The sequence below is a fragment of the Pipistrellus kuhlii genome, unplaced genomic scaffold (assembly GCF_014108245.1).
Source record: "Pipistrellus kuhlii isolate mPipKuh1 unplaced genomic scaffold, mPipKuh1.p scaffold_m20_p_3, whole genome shotgun sequence".
In the NCBI taxonomy this organism is placed as follows: domain Eukaryota; kingdom Metazoa; phylum Chordata; class Mammalia; order Chiroptera; family Vespertilionidae; genus Pipistrellus; species Pipistrellus kuhlii.
Window position 1 is genome coordinate 67,328,826 of NW_023425529.1, and position 14,885 is coordinate 67,343,710.

Here is a 14,885-nt window from a genome sequence, read left to right on the forward strand (position 1 = left end):
AAAAAGCTAGGTGTCCTGTCCTCTCTTTTATAGTGTGATAGTCCAAGGTCATCAGTCCAGTGTAGATAAGAGAATGGCAGAACCTTTAAAAAATATCATTTTCTGTATCTTATTTTGTTGCCCAAGGTCCTGACCCACCATCAGACTTGCTAATTTTTGGGCAGGAAGAAAACACAATATATTTGTCTTGGAAACTCCCAGAAGGAGGCTTCGAAAAGTTTCAGGTAAAGAACAGTGCTGCTGTCATAAAACCTTGCTGTTTACTGAGGTCTTTATTTTACTCCTTCTTTTTGTCCTTCATTTTCCATTAACGGTTTTAGACATTATAGTAGCATCCCTTTAATGTAAAATTCTTCTCCAAAGCAGTTCTTCTATGTACTGCTTTGAAAGTACAAAGTTGTCGTGAGAGACATTCAAATTTAAGTAAAAGCTGATACTTGACTTTAAATGGGCTTGGAATTTCAGTGGAATTAGACATGCACATACACAGTACAAAAGTAAATAAAGGAATGACAGCTCTGGAGGATAATGCTTCTGTGGCAGCACTTGCCAAAATAACAATTCTAGGCATTAAAGCTGGGTGACGTGCCACAGACTCCCTTTCAGGGGATTTAAGGACATAAAGAAGAAACCATGTTGAGATTGATAGGAGGGGTAGAGACCCAGCATGGTTTGGTCCCATATCCATGTGTGACAGTTAAACATCCAGATAAATATCCTGGTATCATAGGTTCCCTCTGAGGAGCAAGGGGTTTCAGCCCCACACCAGGCTCCCCATCTCAGGGTTGCAGTGCTGAGAAGTACCCCAAACTTGTGGCTGTGTAAACCAGTGGGGATTGTGGCTGAGTGAGATGGAAGGCTCCTGGAGTCCTAGGTGTTCATCTTAAAGGGCCCATATAAACTTACTCAGACTTATTCCTCTGACCTCCAGCACTGGGGCATCAGGGACAAAAAGGGAGTGTTAACGCAAAAAAACAACAACATTGAAACCTGTAAAGAAATTTTTTTAAAGAGTTTATTTGAGCCTTAAACTGTTGACAATTGCCGGGAAGCAGAACCTCAACGAATTGAGATAATGCTCCAAAGAATGGCGGGTTACATTTCTCTATTTATACACCGAAATCAAAGGAGGGACATAGGTGGGTTACATGAAATTCATTGGTGATGGAGTAAGGAGGCGGGAGAAAGCAAAGCAGTGGGAAAGTCCTGGGATTGGATAAAAAGTAAAATGATGGACGTGTACTCAGGTGAGTTCAGGAACAATTAACATGATAAAGAAGGAATTTGAGGCATCTGTCCTGGGGCCCACCACATTTGGTTGTGCCCCAGGGGCTCGGGAAAAAGGGAAGTTACAAGTTACCCAGACATCTCACAGATATGTTATCTTAGAGGCAAAAAGGCAAATGGGCTCAGTAAAAAGATCAAAGTTGATCTTTGTCTGGGAAAATATCTGGGAAATGACTACCTACTATAACCTGTTAGATATTTAATTTTCAAACCATCTTTTGTGGTTATCTTAGGTCTCTGGGTTTGCAAGACTGCCACACAGGCCTTCCCTGAGCTTGTCAGGTTAGCTTGTGGCTCTTTTCTTTCACAGGAGGAACTGAGTTGTCTGTCTTTAAAATGAGGGCTTTTGGGGACAGCTTTCTTCCAGAGACCATTGTTCAGAACCTACCTCATCCCCAGGGCCAAGAGACAGGTGCTATATCTGATCTGAGTCTCCATCAACCTGGCTCACACTGTTCACTCCACCCTGGTGATTCCCTGAGACCCTGCTCCAATTGACTTCAGGCCCATTTGAGCTATTTCCAGTAGCTTTTCTATTCAAATGACCAGTATTGGTTCATGCTGTAGACTAGGGGTGTCGAACTCAATCAGAGAAGGGGCCAAAATCTAAAATCCAGCCTAAATCGCGGGCCGAATGGTTTACTGAACAGTCATAAACTGTCATTGTGATGGAAACGCAGCGGAGTGCAGTGATGACAGCGCGGTGCGGGCCACATTGCAAGGCCTGGCAGGACAGATTTGGCCCGCGGGCCTTGTGTTTGACACATGTGCTGTAGACTTTCCTAAAATATCTCAAAGGTTTACAAACACCAAACAAGCAGCATCTGGCCTCAGTGAGCCCCATATCTCTTGCTAAGTGGCCCCATGCCTGGCAGTAGTGGCATCTGGCTTTCGTTTGTAGCGTGGCCTCTTCCATCATCTCCAAGGCCAGCACAAGTAACATCCATCTGCAAATCACTTTGTAGCTCATGCTTGGTAGCCCTAGGCAGGACATAGGTTGCAGCTGATCCTTGCTTACACCTTCTGTGAGGCACCAGAACCAGCACATCCAGTGGACAGCTTCAGACCATGTTGAAACAGAATCACCCAACCACCTCCACAAGTGACACATTCAAGGGGTGGACTCAGTGGACACCTGAATCTTACTGAGACAAGTCCTGCTCTGTGGGGTTGGCCTCTGTGCAGTAGATCCTCTGCTGTAGTCACTGCCAGTCCTTACAGCCGATTAGCCCTCATTCATAGCAAACAAGGCTCAACTACAATAAAAAGTTGCACACAGGTCACAGGGTAGGAAAAGAGAGTGCACCTGGAGTCCCCAGTTTAAGTGACCTAAGAGACTGTGCCACCATAAAGCTACTCTACCATATCTGGGAGACATAGCAGCTCTACCTAATACATAGAAACAAACACAGGGAGTTGGTCAAAATGAGGAGACAAAGAGACATGTCCCAAATGAGAGAACAGAACAAAACTACAGACAAAGAACCAAACAAAATGGAAACAAGCAATCTATAGATGCAGAGTTCAAAACACTGGTTTATAAGGATGCTCAATGAACTTAAGAGAAGAGTAGACGAACTTTGGGCAAACTTCAACAAAAAGATAGTAAACATTAAAATAAATTTAGAAACATAAAAAAAACCCAGTCAGAAATAAAGAATGTAACTGAAATGAAGAGTACATCACAGGGAATCGCCTGTGGAGTAGATGAAGCAGAGGATCAAGCTGGAAATTTGGAAGATAAGGAAGCAGAAAACATCCAAAAGGAACAGCAAAAAGAAAAAAAATTTTTTTTAAATGAGGATAGTTTAAGGACCCTGAGGACAAATTCAAGCTTAATAACATTTGCAACATGGAGATGCCAGAAGGGGGGGGGGGTGGTGGAGAGAGAGATGGAGAGAGACAGAGAGAGACAGAGAGAGACACAGAGAGAGCGCGAGCAAGAGCGAGCACAAGGAATTGAAAACCTATTTGAAAAAAAATAAAGTTGTGAACTTCCCTAAGCTGGTGAAGGAAATAGACAAACAAGTCCAGGAAAAGAGCCCCAAACAAGATAAACTCAAAGAGGCTCACACCAAGACACATCATAATTAAAATGCCAATGGCCAAATACAAAGAAAGAATCTTAAACGTATCATGAGAAAGCAGTTAATTACCTACAAAGGAACTCCCATAAGACTGTCAGAACAGAAATTTTGCAGGCCAGAAGGGATTGGCACAAAATATTCAAAGTGATGAAAAGCAAGGACCTATAATCAAGATTATTCAGAAAAGCTAGAATTAGAGGACAGATAGAATTTTCCGGACAAGAAAAAGGATCTCATCACCATCAAACATAGTATTACAAGACATATTAAAAGGTCTTATTAAGGGAGAAGAAGAAAAGAGGAAGAGGAGGAGGTGGGCAAAAGGAGAAAAAGAAGAAGAGAAAAGTAAAAAAAAAAAAAAAGATTAAAAATGATTGTTATATATGATTGTTATTTATATGTTTATTGTAGCATAATTTACAAGAGCCAAGCTATGGAAGCAATCTAAGTGTCCATCAACAAATGAATGGATTTAGTAGTGTTATATATATATATATATATATATATATATACTCCCACACACACACACACACACACACACACACACACATACAATGGAACATGACTTAGCCATAAAAAAGAATGAAGACTTGCCATCTGCAAACACCATGAATAGACCTAAAGGGTATTGTGCTAAGGGAAAATAAGTCAGAAAGAGAAAGACAAATGCCATATGATTTCACTTAATGTGGATTCTAAAAAACAAAATAAATAAATAAGCACATCAGAAACAGTCACATAGCAAACAGAGAATAATTTGACAGTTGTCATATGGGAAAAGGGTTGGGGGGATAGGTGAAAAAGTTGGGGGGATTAAGAAGTACAAATTGGTAGTTACAGAATAGTCATGGAATGTAAAGTACAGCATAGGGAATATAGTCAATAATATTGTAATATGTGTGTATAGTGTCAGATGGGTACTAAATTTATTGAGGCAATAATTTCATAGGTTATATAAATGTTGAATCACTGGGTGTATATCTGAAGCTAATATAATATTGTACATCAACTATATATAAAATATTTTTTAAAGGTGTTACTCACTAGTTAAGTTTAAAATATTTAAAATAATATATAAAATATTAGTTATTAAATAAATAGAGGCCTGGTGCACAGATTCATGCACCAGTGGGGTCTCTTGGTCTAGCCTGCAGGGATTAGGCCAAAACCAGCCCAGTGCACTGATTTGTCCAGAGTGTGTCTGGCCTGTCTGGCTCAGTCCTAATCAGGTTCGATCAGGGCCAGGCCCATCTCACCCAGTCCCGATTGGCCAGATCTCAGTAGCAAACTAACCTACCAGTTGGAGCATCTGCCTCCTAGTGGTCAGTGTGCATGATAGCGACTGGTCAAACGGTTGAACCAACGATTGGTCACTTAGCATATTAGGCTTTTATTATGTAGGATTGTTTATATATAGGAAGATAATATTATAGATCTAACTGTAAGGCTTATATAAAGTATAAAGCCTTCTGTGACTCTCTACTGTCTACCTAATATTATATATATTGCTTATTGTGATCTTTGGTTCCAATGAGTGACTCTAACAGCCTTTCTAATCTTCTATTTTTCATACACCTCATATTTCCACTGAATTTTATTGCCCACCATTATTCTTATACTTTATGTGTTCCTGATTGTATTCTTTGGTTATATTGTTCTTTTCAACCAGAATACATTCTTTTCTATGTTTTTCTTTGTCAGTTTTTCAAGACCCTACTCAGATAACATTCCTTATATAAAAGTTCCCTTTAACATCATTTATCAGTCTTCCATACTAGAAATTTTAGTGTCATCCTTTGACTACTCTTGTTTTTTCATGTCTATATGTACTTGTTCATGGGATTGTAGTGATTCTAACTTAGAATTATTGTAAAAATATTTTCCTTCCTTTCTATCTCCATTTTCTATGCCTCAGTTGAGGCCCTTACCATTGTTGTTGGCTCCGTCTTACCCTCAGGATCAAGCCAACTTTCAGAACAATTCTAAATCTATTGGACCATCATCTCTTTACCTTGTTCTACACTTATCTTAAATTCCGGACTCATATTGTAAATGCAGTAGACATCTTAATCTTTAGTTGATAGTACACACCTGTTTGAGATGTATCTGTGCAGTTATTTTTCCTCTCTTAAATGATCACTTATATATTCTTCACTCTCACCATTTTTTGAAGGGGGCAGGTGGTGGCTTCCCTAGCTATTTCTAAAAATTGTTACTTACCTTCTTCTCTGACTCACACAACTTTATTTTTTTCTTTGTCATAGCATTTATATAATACACTTGTTTTGATGTCTGCTCAGAAGCAGACATGATTGCTCATAGAAATGTTTTGGATGTTAAGACAGTTGACACAACACACTCATCTATGACTAGGAATCAAGTGCCTTAGGCTTTCACACACCTGAGGGTTCCTCGGAGGGGATGGGCTCATGTAGGGGTGCACTGAGAAGGGAAATAAATTGAAGGTAAGAAGGGTTGGTTTCTGAATTATATTGTGGATAGAGGGTGTAGGGGCAAAGGACTAGAGGCTGTGTGTTTGAAATTTTCCCTAAGCTTAAAGGGTAAGAGAGCTATCACCTTCTTATCTTGATTATCTGGATATGGAGTAGGCTGGGAAGAAGAGTAGGGATCTAAAAGTTGCCAATAGTCAAACATAAAAAATAGTTAGCTTTTATATTATTATAATTAATTTATAGTTTAAATTTAGAAGAAATAAAGTGAAGGGGAGGTTTGTGTTTGCTTTTAAAAAGATGACGAATCTCAGAGGAAGGGGAAGGGAGGGATGGGAATAGATTAACTAAAGAACTTATATGCATAACACATAGACAATACTGTAGTGAAGGTCTGAGGGTGGGTAGGTATGAGATCCCTTAACAGGACCCGCGTGGTTCAGGGCCCACTCAGGATCCTGTTTCTGGAGAAGGCCACACACTAAAATGAAGAGACTGGAAAAGAGTTAATTTGGAAAATGGGGGCCAGGTGGGAAGTCCACCTCTAGTGGGAAGACTAACCCCTGCTCTGGCCTTTTACCATTCCTTTATTGAGATTCTGAAACAAAGACATCTCTTAGGTGGGAAGTTCCAACAACAGAAAATCAACAAGAATTTACATTTACGTATGATTAACAAATTAAAGTTGCCTCAACCACTACTATCTCAACTAGATGATGAGTTAATAGCTCCGACCATTCAGAGCCATCAAGGTTGGCCAGCTCTTTTTACATTTTATTACCAGTGGCAATGTTAGGTTCCAGCAGGTAGGGGTGAGATGGAAGGGGTATGTGAGGGGAAAAGGGGGATTTTAGTAATACTATCAACAATAAAGATTAATTTTAAAAAAATTTAAAAGATGTAGGTATTATGTATGCCTTTAGGCTAAGTTGAAAGATTCCTAGAACAGAACCAATTTCATTGTCAACAGATTTAGTGTTCAACATTAAAAAATGTTAATCCTTCTACAACAAATTCTTGTCTCCTTGATGCTTACTTGCAGTCTAGTAGACCAACATCTCAATAAAGAGTGGAGGAGATAAGATCAAGTCCACAAACCTTGTAAAACAAAAGGGAGGAAGCTACTATGTATTAAGGTCTGGTTGATTAACCAAGGCAAGTTTCCAAAGGAACTGTTTTGACTAAAATCTTAAGTCACTATGTATTATCAGTTCCACTACTAAAATATAAATTCCATTTGGTTCTTAAAGGGTGGAAAACCAAATTATTTAAAAGTTCTCTACTAATATGAAATGATGGAATCTGTATGGCATACAAGGTCATTAAAGTCTATCATAGAGGACATAAGAACACAATTATCATATTTCTTATGAGATTAGGATATCAACTTCAGTTTTATATTTTTGCAGAAGAATTAATCTCTGAGAGATATTCTTATACAAAATATTCTGGTAATAAATTTTATATTAGGGTTTTCTTTAAACAATAGAATTCCTCTTTTGGGTTTGTCCAGTATTCTGAGTTCAAAAGATAAGGAACATTTATTAGTATGGACAAACTGTGAAATTCATTTAAACACTGAATATTTGTTCTAGTTAGTAATCCTCTGAAAGTATTGACTTTCTTTTTCATGAGTACTGTGAGTGCAAAAATATTTATATCTTTAAATAGAATCTCAGAAGTGTAATGGAACTGAAGGTCTAATCTATTCTAAGCATAAAAATAAATATTAAATTGCATATTTAAGACTTAAGAGAATTCATTGTGAACTTAGAAAATAAATCAATAGTTGACATAGAACATTTATGAAAATTTGCCATTTCCTTTCACACACATTTTAACTATTAGTTTTTTATGAACTCGGTGATGTAACACCAGCACTATCCAGTAGAAACATAATGTGATCCACACATGAATAATATGTGTAATTTAAAATTTTCTAATAGAATCAGTAAAAAGGTAAAAAGAATCAAGGGAGGTGAATTTTAGTAATATATGTTATTTACCCCAACATATTCAAAATATTAACATGTAAACAATATATAAATTATTAATGATATATTTTACATTATACTAACTCTTCAAAATTTATACTAACTTAAAAAAAAAATCTCAGTTCTAACTGGATACATTTGAAGTACTTAACAACCACATTGACAAGGGGTTTTGATAGTAGACTATGCAGTTGCAGAGTGACTGTTACCTGGATTTAATGATTAGGTGGAAGTTGGCAAAAATTGGCCCATCAGTGCCCAGCTCAAATCCTACTTCTTTCTTGAAACCTTCTCTGATCCCATTATCAGAGAGTGAGATTTCCTTGCACAGAGCTTTCATGAAACTTCAGTTTAACCTTTTCTGTGTTACTTTTGTCATGCTATTATAATAGATGTACATGTGCTAACATCACCATTTCCTTAAGGGTAGAGTTCCAAAATTACTATTCCATAATTTCTATCTTCCAGACCAAGTGTGCTAGCCTTCTAATGTGATGCAACTTTGATCTGTATGCCTGTGTTCAGTTATCCTGTGCTCTTACAAAGTGTGCTAGGCAGTGTGCTGGAACAGGAGGATCAAAGCCCTGGAATTTCTTGCTTTGAATCCTATCTTCATTTCAACTATGAGACCTTGGGCAAGTTTTTATGTTCTTTGCTCCTATTTTTTTCTGTCAGTGAAGATTATTATTCTATAGAATTGTTGTGGGAATTAAATGAGATAATGTATTTGGCAACTGCTCTGTCATGGAAATTTTGTGAGGGAAGACCTTTTGTCTACTCATCACCTTTTGGTTCCATTACTGAGATTAGTACCTGACATATAGCAGGAGTCAATAAATATTTTGATGAGTGAATTATTGAATTATTACATTTCCTTTTTTAAGTTTTCACTGTTTATATTGCACAGCGAAGCTCACTTTTTAAAAAGGTTAACTATGTAAGTATTTATCATTTTAATTATGTTTTTGTTGACTTTTTAGAGAGAGAGGAAGGGAGAGGGAGAGATAGAAACAATGGTGAGAAGGAACATTATCCATCTGCTGCTTCCTGCATGCCCCATGCCCCCTACTGGAATTTGAATCTGCAACATAGGCATGTGCCCTGACTGGAATCAAACCAGTGACCTTGTGGTTCATGGTTTGATGCTCAGTCATTGAGCCATGCTGGGCGGTCAAAGAAGCTCACTTTTTTTTTTTTTTTTAATATATTTTATTGATTTTGTACAGAGAGGAAGGGAGAGAGACAGAGAGCCAGAAACATCGATGAGAGAGTGTCATCGATCAGCTGCCTCTTACACACCCCCTACCGAGGATATGCCCGCAACTAAGGTACATGCCCTTGACCGGAATCGAACCCAGGTCCCCTCAGTCCTCAAGCTGACGTTCTATCCATTGAGCCAAACCGGTCTCGGCAAAGAAGTTCACTTTTAATGTGAATTTCTCTTTATCCTTTCCCTTGCCATATAGCAATCATCATTCTCTTTCTTTTTAAGCGAAATAAAATGTATCATTTTGTATTTCAGAGACTCCTTACCATGGCTTACAAGGCTGTCCCTTGTGACCCCCAGTCTGCTCTTTCCAGTATCTCTCATCTCAGCAAAGAACAGTGTCCTGCAATCACCTTTTTTGTATTCTTTGATTCTTCCTATTCACTCATCCCTCAATTCATCAGCTAGTTACTTCTGCCACTGCCACCTCTAAAACCCTTAATGTGTGCACTTTCCTCCATCCCCATTGCACCGCTCTCTTCCTAAGCACTATAATTTCTTACTGCAACCAGCAGCCGAGGTCACAGATAATAGCCTCTTACCTCCTAACTGATCTGTTTCCGATCTTGAGTACCCTACAGTCCACTTTCCAGATCACAGCCAGAGAGAACTATTCAAAACAGCGCCTCTTATTTGTTCGACACCTCCATAGATTCCCATTGCTCTTCAATTAAATCTAAACTCCTTGCGATGGTCTACAACCGTTCATTTGAGTGGACCTTCATCTGTATATCCTGTCTACTTAGTTATTATGTTGAGATCATATTTAGCCTTTTCTGTTTCTCAAGCACATCCACATTATAAGGTTTTTGTGCTTTACATTCATTATGCATGAATATTTTGCCTCCAGTTTCGGTTAATTTTTTCTTATCATTGAGTTTATAGCTCAAATAATATCTCCTCATATTCTCCCCTGATTATGAAGTCTAAATAAAACTGCTCTTTCTATTCACTCATGATATGGATGATTTATCTCATTCATTTATTTATTGAGTTCCTTATTGTTAGGTGCCACCACTAGAAATACAATTTCCTACAATCAGAAGCCTTTTTTGTCTTATCCTATATAATAAAGAGGCAATATGCAAATTGACCCTCACGCCATAATGCCATCACAAGATGGCAGTGTGCACAGTTGGGGTGGGGCAGTGGAGGCAGTCCCGGCATCCAATTTGCATGGCTTCTGCTGGGGTTTCATGGCCCCATGTGCATGCCATGGGGGTGGGGCCCAGCAGCCACTCCATGTGGCCCAGAGGCAGGGTATCAGGGCGGCACTCCAGGACTCAGGGCAGTTCCGTGGAGTGCAGGCCATTTGGGTGGGGCTCTGAGACTTGGGAGGGTCCCATGGCCTGGGGGGAGGGGGCTTGGCGGTGGTGGGGGGGCAGGACTCCTGTGATTTCTCATGAGGAGTCACTAGTTTACTATAATATCTCTAGTATATAGAATAATGCTTACTCAAAAATAAGTGCTGAATAAATATTTACTGAATGTCATTATCAGGAAAAGTTGGAACTTGAGATGAACTTTCAGTAATGGGTAGGATTCAGATGCATGGAAAAGAGGCAAGGATTTTCTACATTAGCAAGTTCACAAAGTCAGGAGTGAGCATTCTATCTGTTATTTGTAAATGTCATTCAATGATAGGGGCATCTTGAATAATAAATCATTCATGAAAATTCTATCCTTTCAGAATGATTCAAACCATTTCTATATTCAGTGTTGGTATTCTCTAGTAAAAAATCTGCCTTTTAAATGTTAATTGTAAAAGATCCACATTTTTTTTTACCCTGTCTTTCTGTTCTGATTCACATTATTTCAAAGCAAATGCCCAAAGAAATGATCTTTCTATGGGGTTAACCAAGCCCATAAAATTATTTGTTGCCGGATAAGATATATAGCCATAGAATTATTTTTTACTGTATCAATGAACACATTTCTTTCAGAGACTGTAAATTATTAGTTATTAAGTGAAACTTATTTTAAGATATCATGTTAATCTTTAGGATTCAGATTATTTTTATTAACTATATTATATTACTAATGGTTATCCTAGTCTTAGGCAACCAATGAGATTATTTGTTAAATTTTAATGAATTAAGCAACAGTATCCTGGTTGCTTAGCAAAGTGTACTTGCATAATTGGGATCATTTTCCTCATCATTTAAAATTAATCATCCCAGGTCTTCAAACTCTGCTTTGAAAGTAGACATAAAGCATGAATTCAGTTTTCTTCTATTAGGCATGTGTAGCCCACATACAATGGGAATAAACTTCTATTTTTCAAATTGCACTTTTAAAAATGTATATATATTCATCATTAGATCACTACAGACCATTTCTTTCCTTCTATCCCTTTCATTTGTATCTTAATATGATACTTTCTATGTTTGAACTTAGTACTTTATTAAGAAAATATTCTTCTATTATTACATAGTACTTTCTCCTATCATTTTTTTCCACACCAGATGTACTCAGCATTCTGTTCACTCCTCCTATTTTTTCATATGCCAGACAATCAAGGTAATTGTCAGTGACACCTTATAAGTCAATAAGCAATGATATGCTTCTAGACCTAATGATTATGTTCCTCCAGTAACAAAACACTCTTCCCACAAAACAGCGATAAACATGTCTACTTAGAAAATTTGTTTCACTCCTACCACATAACAATGTTCTTTAAAGCATAATAAAGTTGAAATAATAGATAAAATTAATGTGATTACTCTCATTTAGAAATATGTTTCTGTTTTACAAACATGAAGTAAGGAGTGAAGAAGAGTAAAGATCATTTAATGAATTTAAACAAAATCTCCAAAGTATTGGAATGATCAGATTACTCCACTGAACATTTCTAAAGGCAATGCCAATTCTCAACACTTAATGAATAATTGATTGGCTCAGGTTATGATAAAAGATGGGCTGGTATGAAATGTGACATTTGTGATTGATTCACTTATCAAAAAATTGAAGCGTCTTCTTCATCCTGAGTGTCTATTTTTGTTCTCTTTCTTGCTGGTTTCATCTACCCCTCTAACACTGACTGACTTCCAGTGACATCAGTTTAACAGTCCTGCAAACACTGGCTCTCTCCCTGGCACATGCATGAGTTCTTCCAGGCCCTGGGGATTACCTCCACTGCTCACTTCCTTGACATGACAGACCAGCTCTGGTTCAATCATTTTTAACTCCTTTCAGCTCCTCCCTGTAGCATATGTCCTGCTGCTTTCTGCTGTGAGGGTCTGTTTGCAGGGAGGCCAGCCTTCCTGGGTGAGATAAGTTCAAGCCTGACCACTCTTTGTGGTCCATACTTCACCCATGGAGACTCTCGCGTCTTTACCAGGGCACTCGTGGGTGTACAAATTGCTCCATGTCTTTTTTTCCTTTTCTTTGTTCTCTTTTTTCAGTTTCCTTTTTCTGTGATCAAGCAGACATTTGAACACCATGCCTGCTGCCTAAGTACATGACCTGCTGGGAGGTGCTACTTTCTCTGGCAGGCACCCTCAGGTGCTAGTGATGATACTAGTCACATGGGGCACCTCATTTAGCTGGAGATGTGGGCAAAAGCACTACTCCCACCTCTTGGGCAGCCAGGAAAACATCGTGGCATTCCTCCCTAGGCCAGAAAGTCAGACTTCAGTAGATCCTGCTTTCTCCTCCTGCCTTCTGCTTGCATGGAATTCAGAAAGCGGTTATACAACTTTACATAATATATATATTTTTGCTCTCAGGCAACCAAAAGGGAAAGTCTTAATCATTATGTACATTCTAGAGACCTGGTGCACAAAATTCGTGTATTGGGGGGTGTCCCTCAGCCCAGCCTGCACCCTCTCCAATCTGGGACCCCTTAAGGGATGTCCAACTGCCCATTTAGGCCTGATTCCACCTAAACAAGCAGTTGGATATCCTTCTCATAATCCAGGACTACTGAATCCCAATTGCTCGCCTGCCTGCCTGCCTGATTGCCCCTCACCTCTTCTGCCTGCCAGCCTGATCACCCCTAACCACTCCCCTGCCAGCCTGATCGACACCTAACTGCTCCACTGCTGGCCTGATTACCCCTAACTGCCTTCTCCTGCAGGCCTGATCATCCCCAACTGCCCTCCCCTGTCTGCCTGGTAACCCCTAACTGTCCTCCCTTGCCAGCCTGGTTGCCCACAACTGCCCACCCCTGCAGGCCTGGGTCCTCCCAACTGCCCTCCACTTCTGGCCATCCTGTGGTGGCCATCTTGTGTCCACATGGGGGTGGCCATCAGGTGTCCACATGGGGGCAGCCATTTTGTGTCAGAGTGATGGTCAATTTGCATATTATTCTTTTATTAGCTAGGATACATAGAAGTCAGAGCAAATGTAAATGAAAATGTGAAAACACTTTGAGACTATTAGTCTTTTAGTGAATTACTTCTAATTCAGTCCTCTTTGCTTAGTGCTATGGGAAGTTGACTGCTATTTAGTCTCCACTAGACTCAAATTACTTCTTGGCGAATACAGGAAGGATCACAGCCCTGACCTTGCAGTAGCAGTTTATGTGAATGTGACTAGTACAAAGTTGGTGCTAAGTAATTCTTAAACCATGAAAAACATAAATTTTTTCCTTCTTCCAGGTATCTTATTATGTGACATATAGAAAGGAAAAGCTATTTAAAGTAATTGCTTATGGAAACAAAGTCAAAGTAAAGAATTTGACTTCAGGTGCGGACTACACGTTTCACGTGAAGACAGTTAGAGGCAAAGACTACAGTGTATCTGTGATGAAAAAAGTGACTACAAGTAAGGATGTATCATAAGTGAAATCTTTGTTTTATAGTTTTAATAAATTGAAAGTTTTTTTTGCTCAGGATAAAGCTATTTTAAAACACAAAGCCTGTTAATAAATGAATACTATAAGCCTGATGATAAAAAATGTTAAGAGACCCTAACCGGTTTGGCTCAGTGGATAGAGCATTGACCTGTGGACTGAAAGGTTCTGGGTTCGATTCCGGTCAAGGGCATGTAACTTGGTTTTGGGCACATCCCAGTAGGGGGTGTGCAGGAGGCAGCTGATTGATGTTTCTCGCTCATCAATGTTTCCAACTCTCTGTTCCTCTCCCTTCCTTTCTGTAAAAAATCAATAAAATATATTTTTAAAAATATTAAGAGAACTTTCAAAAATATATGAATTAAAAATGTTGTATATATAAATATATTGGGAACTACATAGAGGTTTTTAAAAATCTGAAGTTAACATGTGTGTGTGTGTGTGTGTGTGTGTGTGTATATATATATATATATATATATATATATATATATCATGCATGCCGCATATATGGGACACATGTATGCATGTGTATATATATACACGCATAATAATAAAAACACAATTTATTTTCTTCTGAGGTAGCATTTTGATAAACAGAAAACTCTATCTTCTTTTCCCCAAAGTTTGTAAATCAATTGTAAATCTGTCTTATAATGTTTTAGGGTTGGGAGGAGTTATAGTATTCGTTATACTGTAGTATAACTTTAACATTCTTGTGAAAGATTGTGAGGCCTGTAGGATCCTCTCCTTTGGAGGCCAATATTGCAAGAAACAACATGAATTCCATTGATGAGTGGACTGAAGTGCAGTGATACAGAACTACTAAAAAAACTGATATAAACAAATCACATTTGAAAATGCCCTCACTTCTGGTCCTCATTGCTTTTCTAACTTATTTGTTCTGTTTCATCTTCATTTAACACTAGATAATTGCTAGGTGGTAGCTAAAAAAAAAAAAAAACAGCATTCAGGAGACACAAGACTATAAGAATGACTATTGGAAGT

The 14,885-nt window shown here is 38.4% G+C and overlaps 1 protein-coding gene across 1 annotated transcript in view; it reads left to right on the plus strand.

Moving 5' to 3' along the window:
- Nucleotides 1-14,885, plus strand: part of PTPRQ (protein tyrosine phosphatase receptor type Q) — a 248,128-nt gene that overhangs the window by 26,275 nt on the left and 206,968 nt on the right. The window contains exons 15-16 of the mRNA XM_036457041.2: nucleotides 127-224; nucleotides 13,687-13,852. Coding sequence (XP_036312934.2) covers nucleotides 127-224; nucleotides 13,687-13,852 — 264 coding nt within the window. The remainder of the gene's footprint in view (nucleotides 1-126; nucleotides 225-13,686; nucleotides 13,853-14,885) is intronic.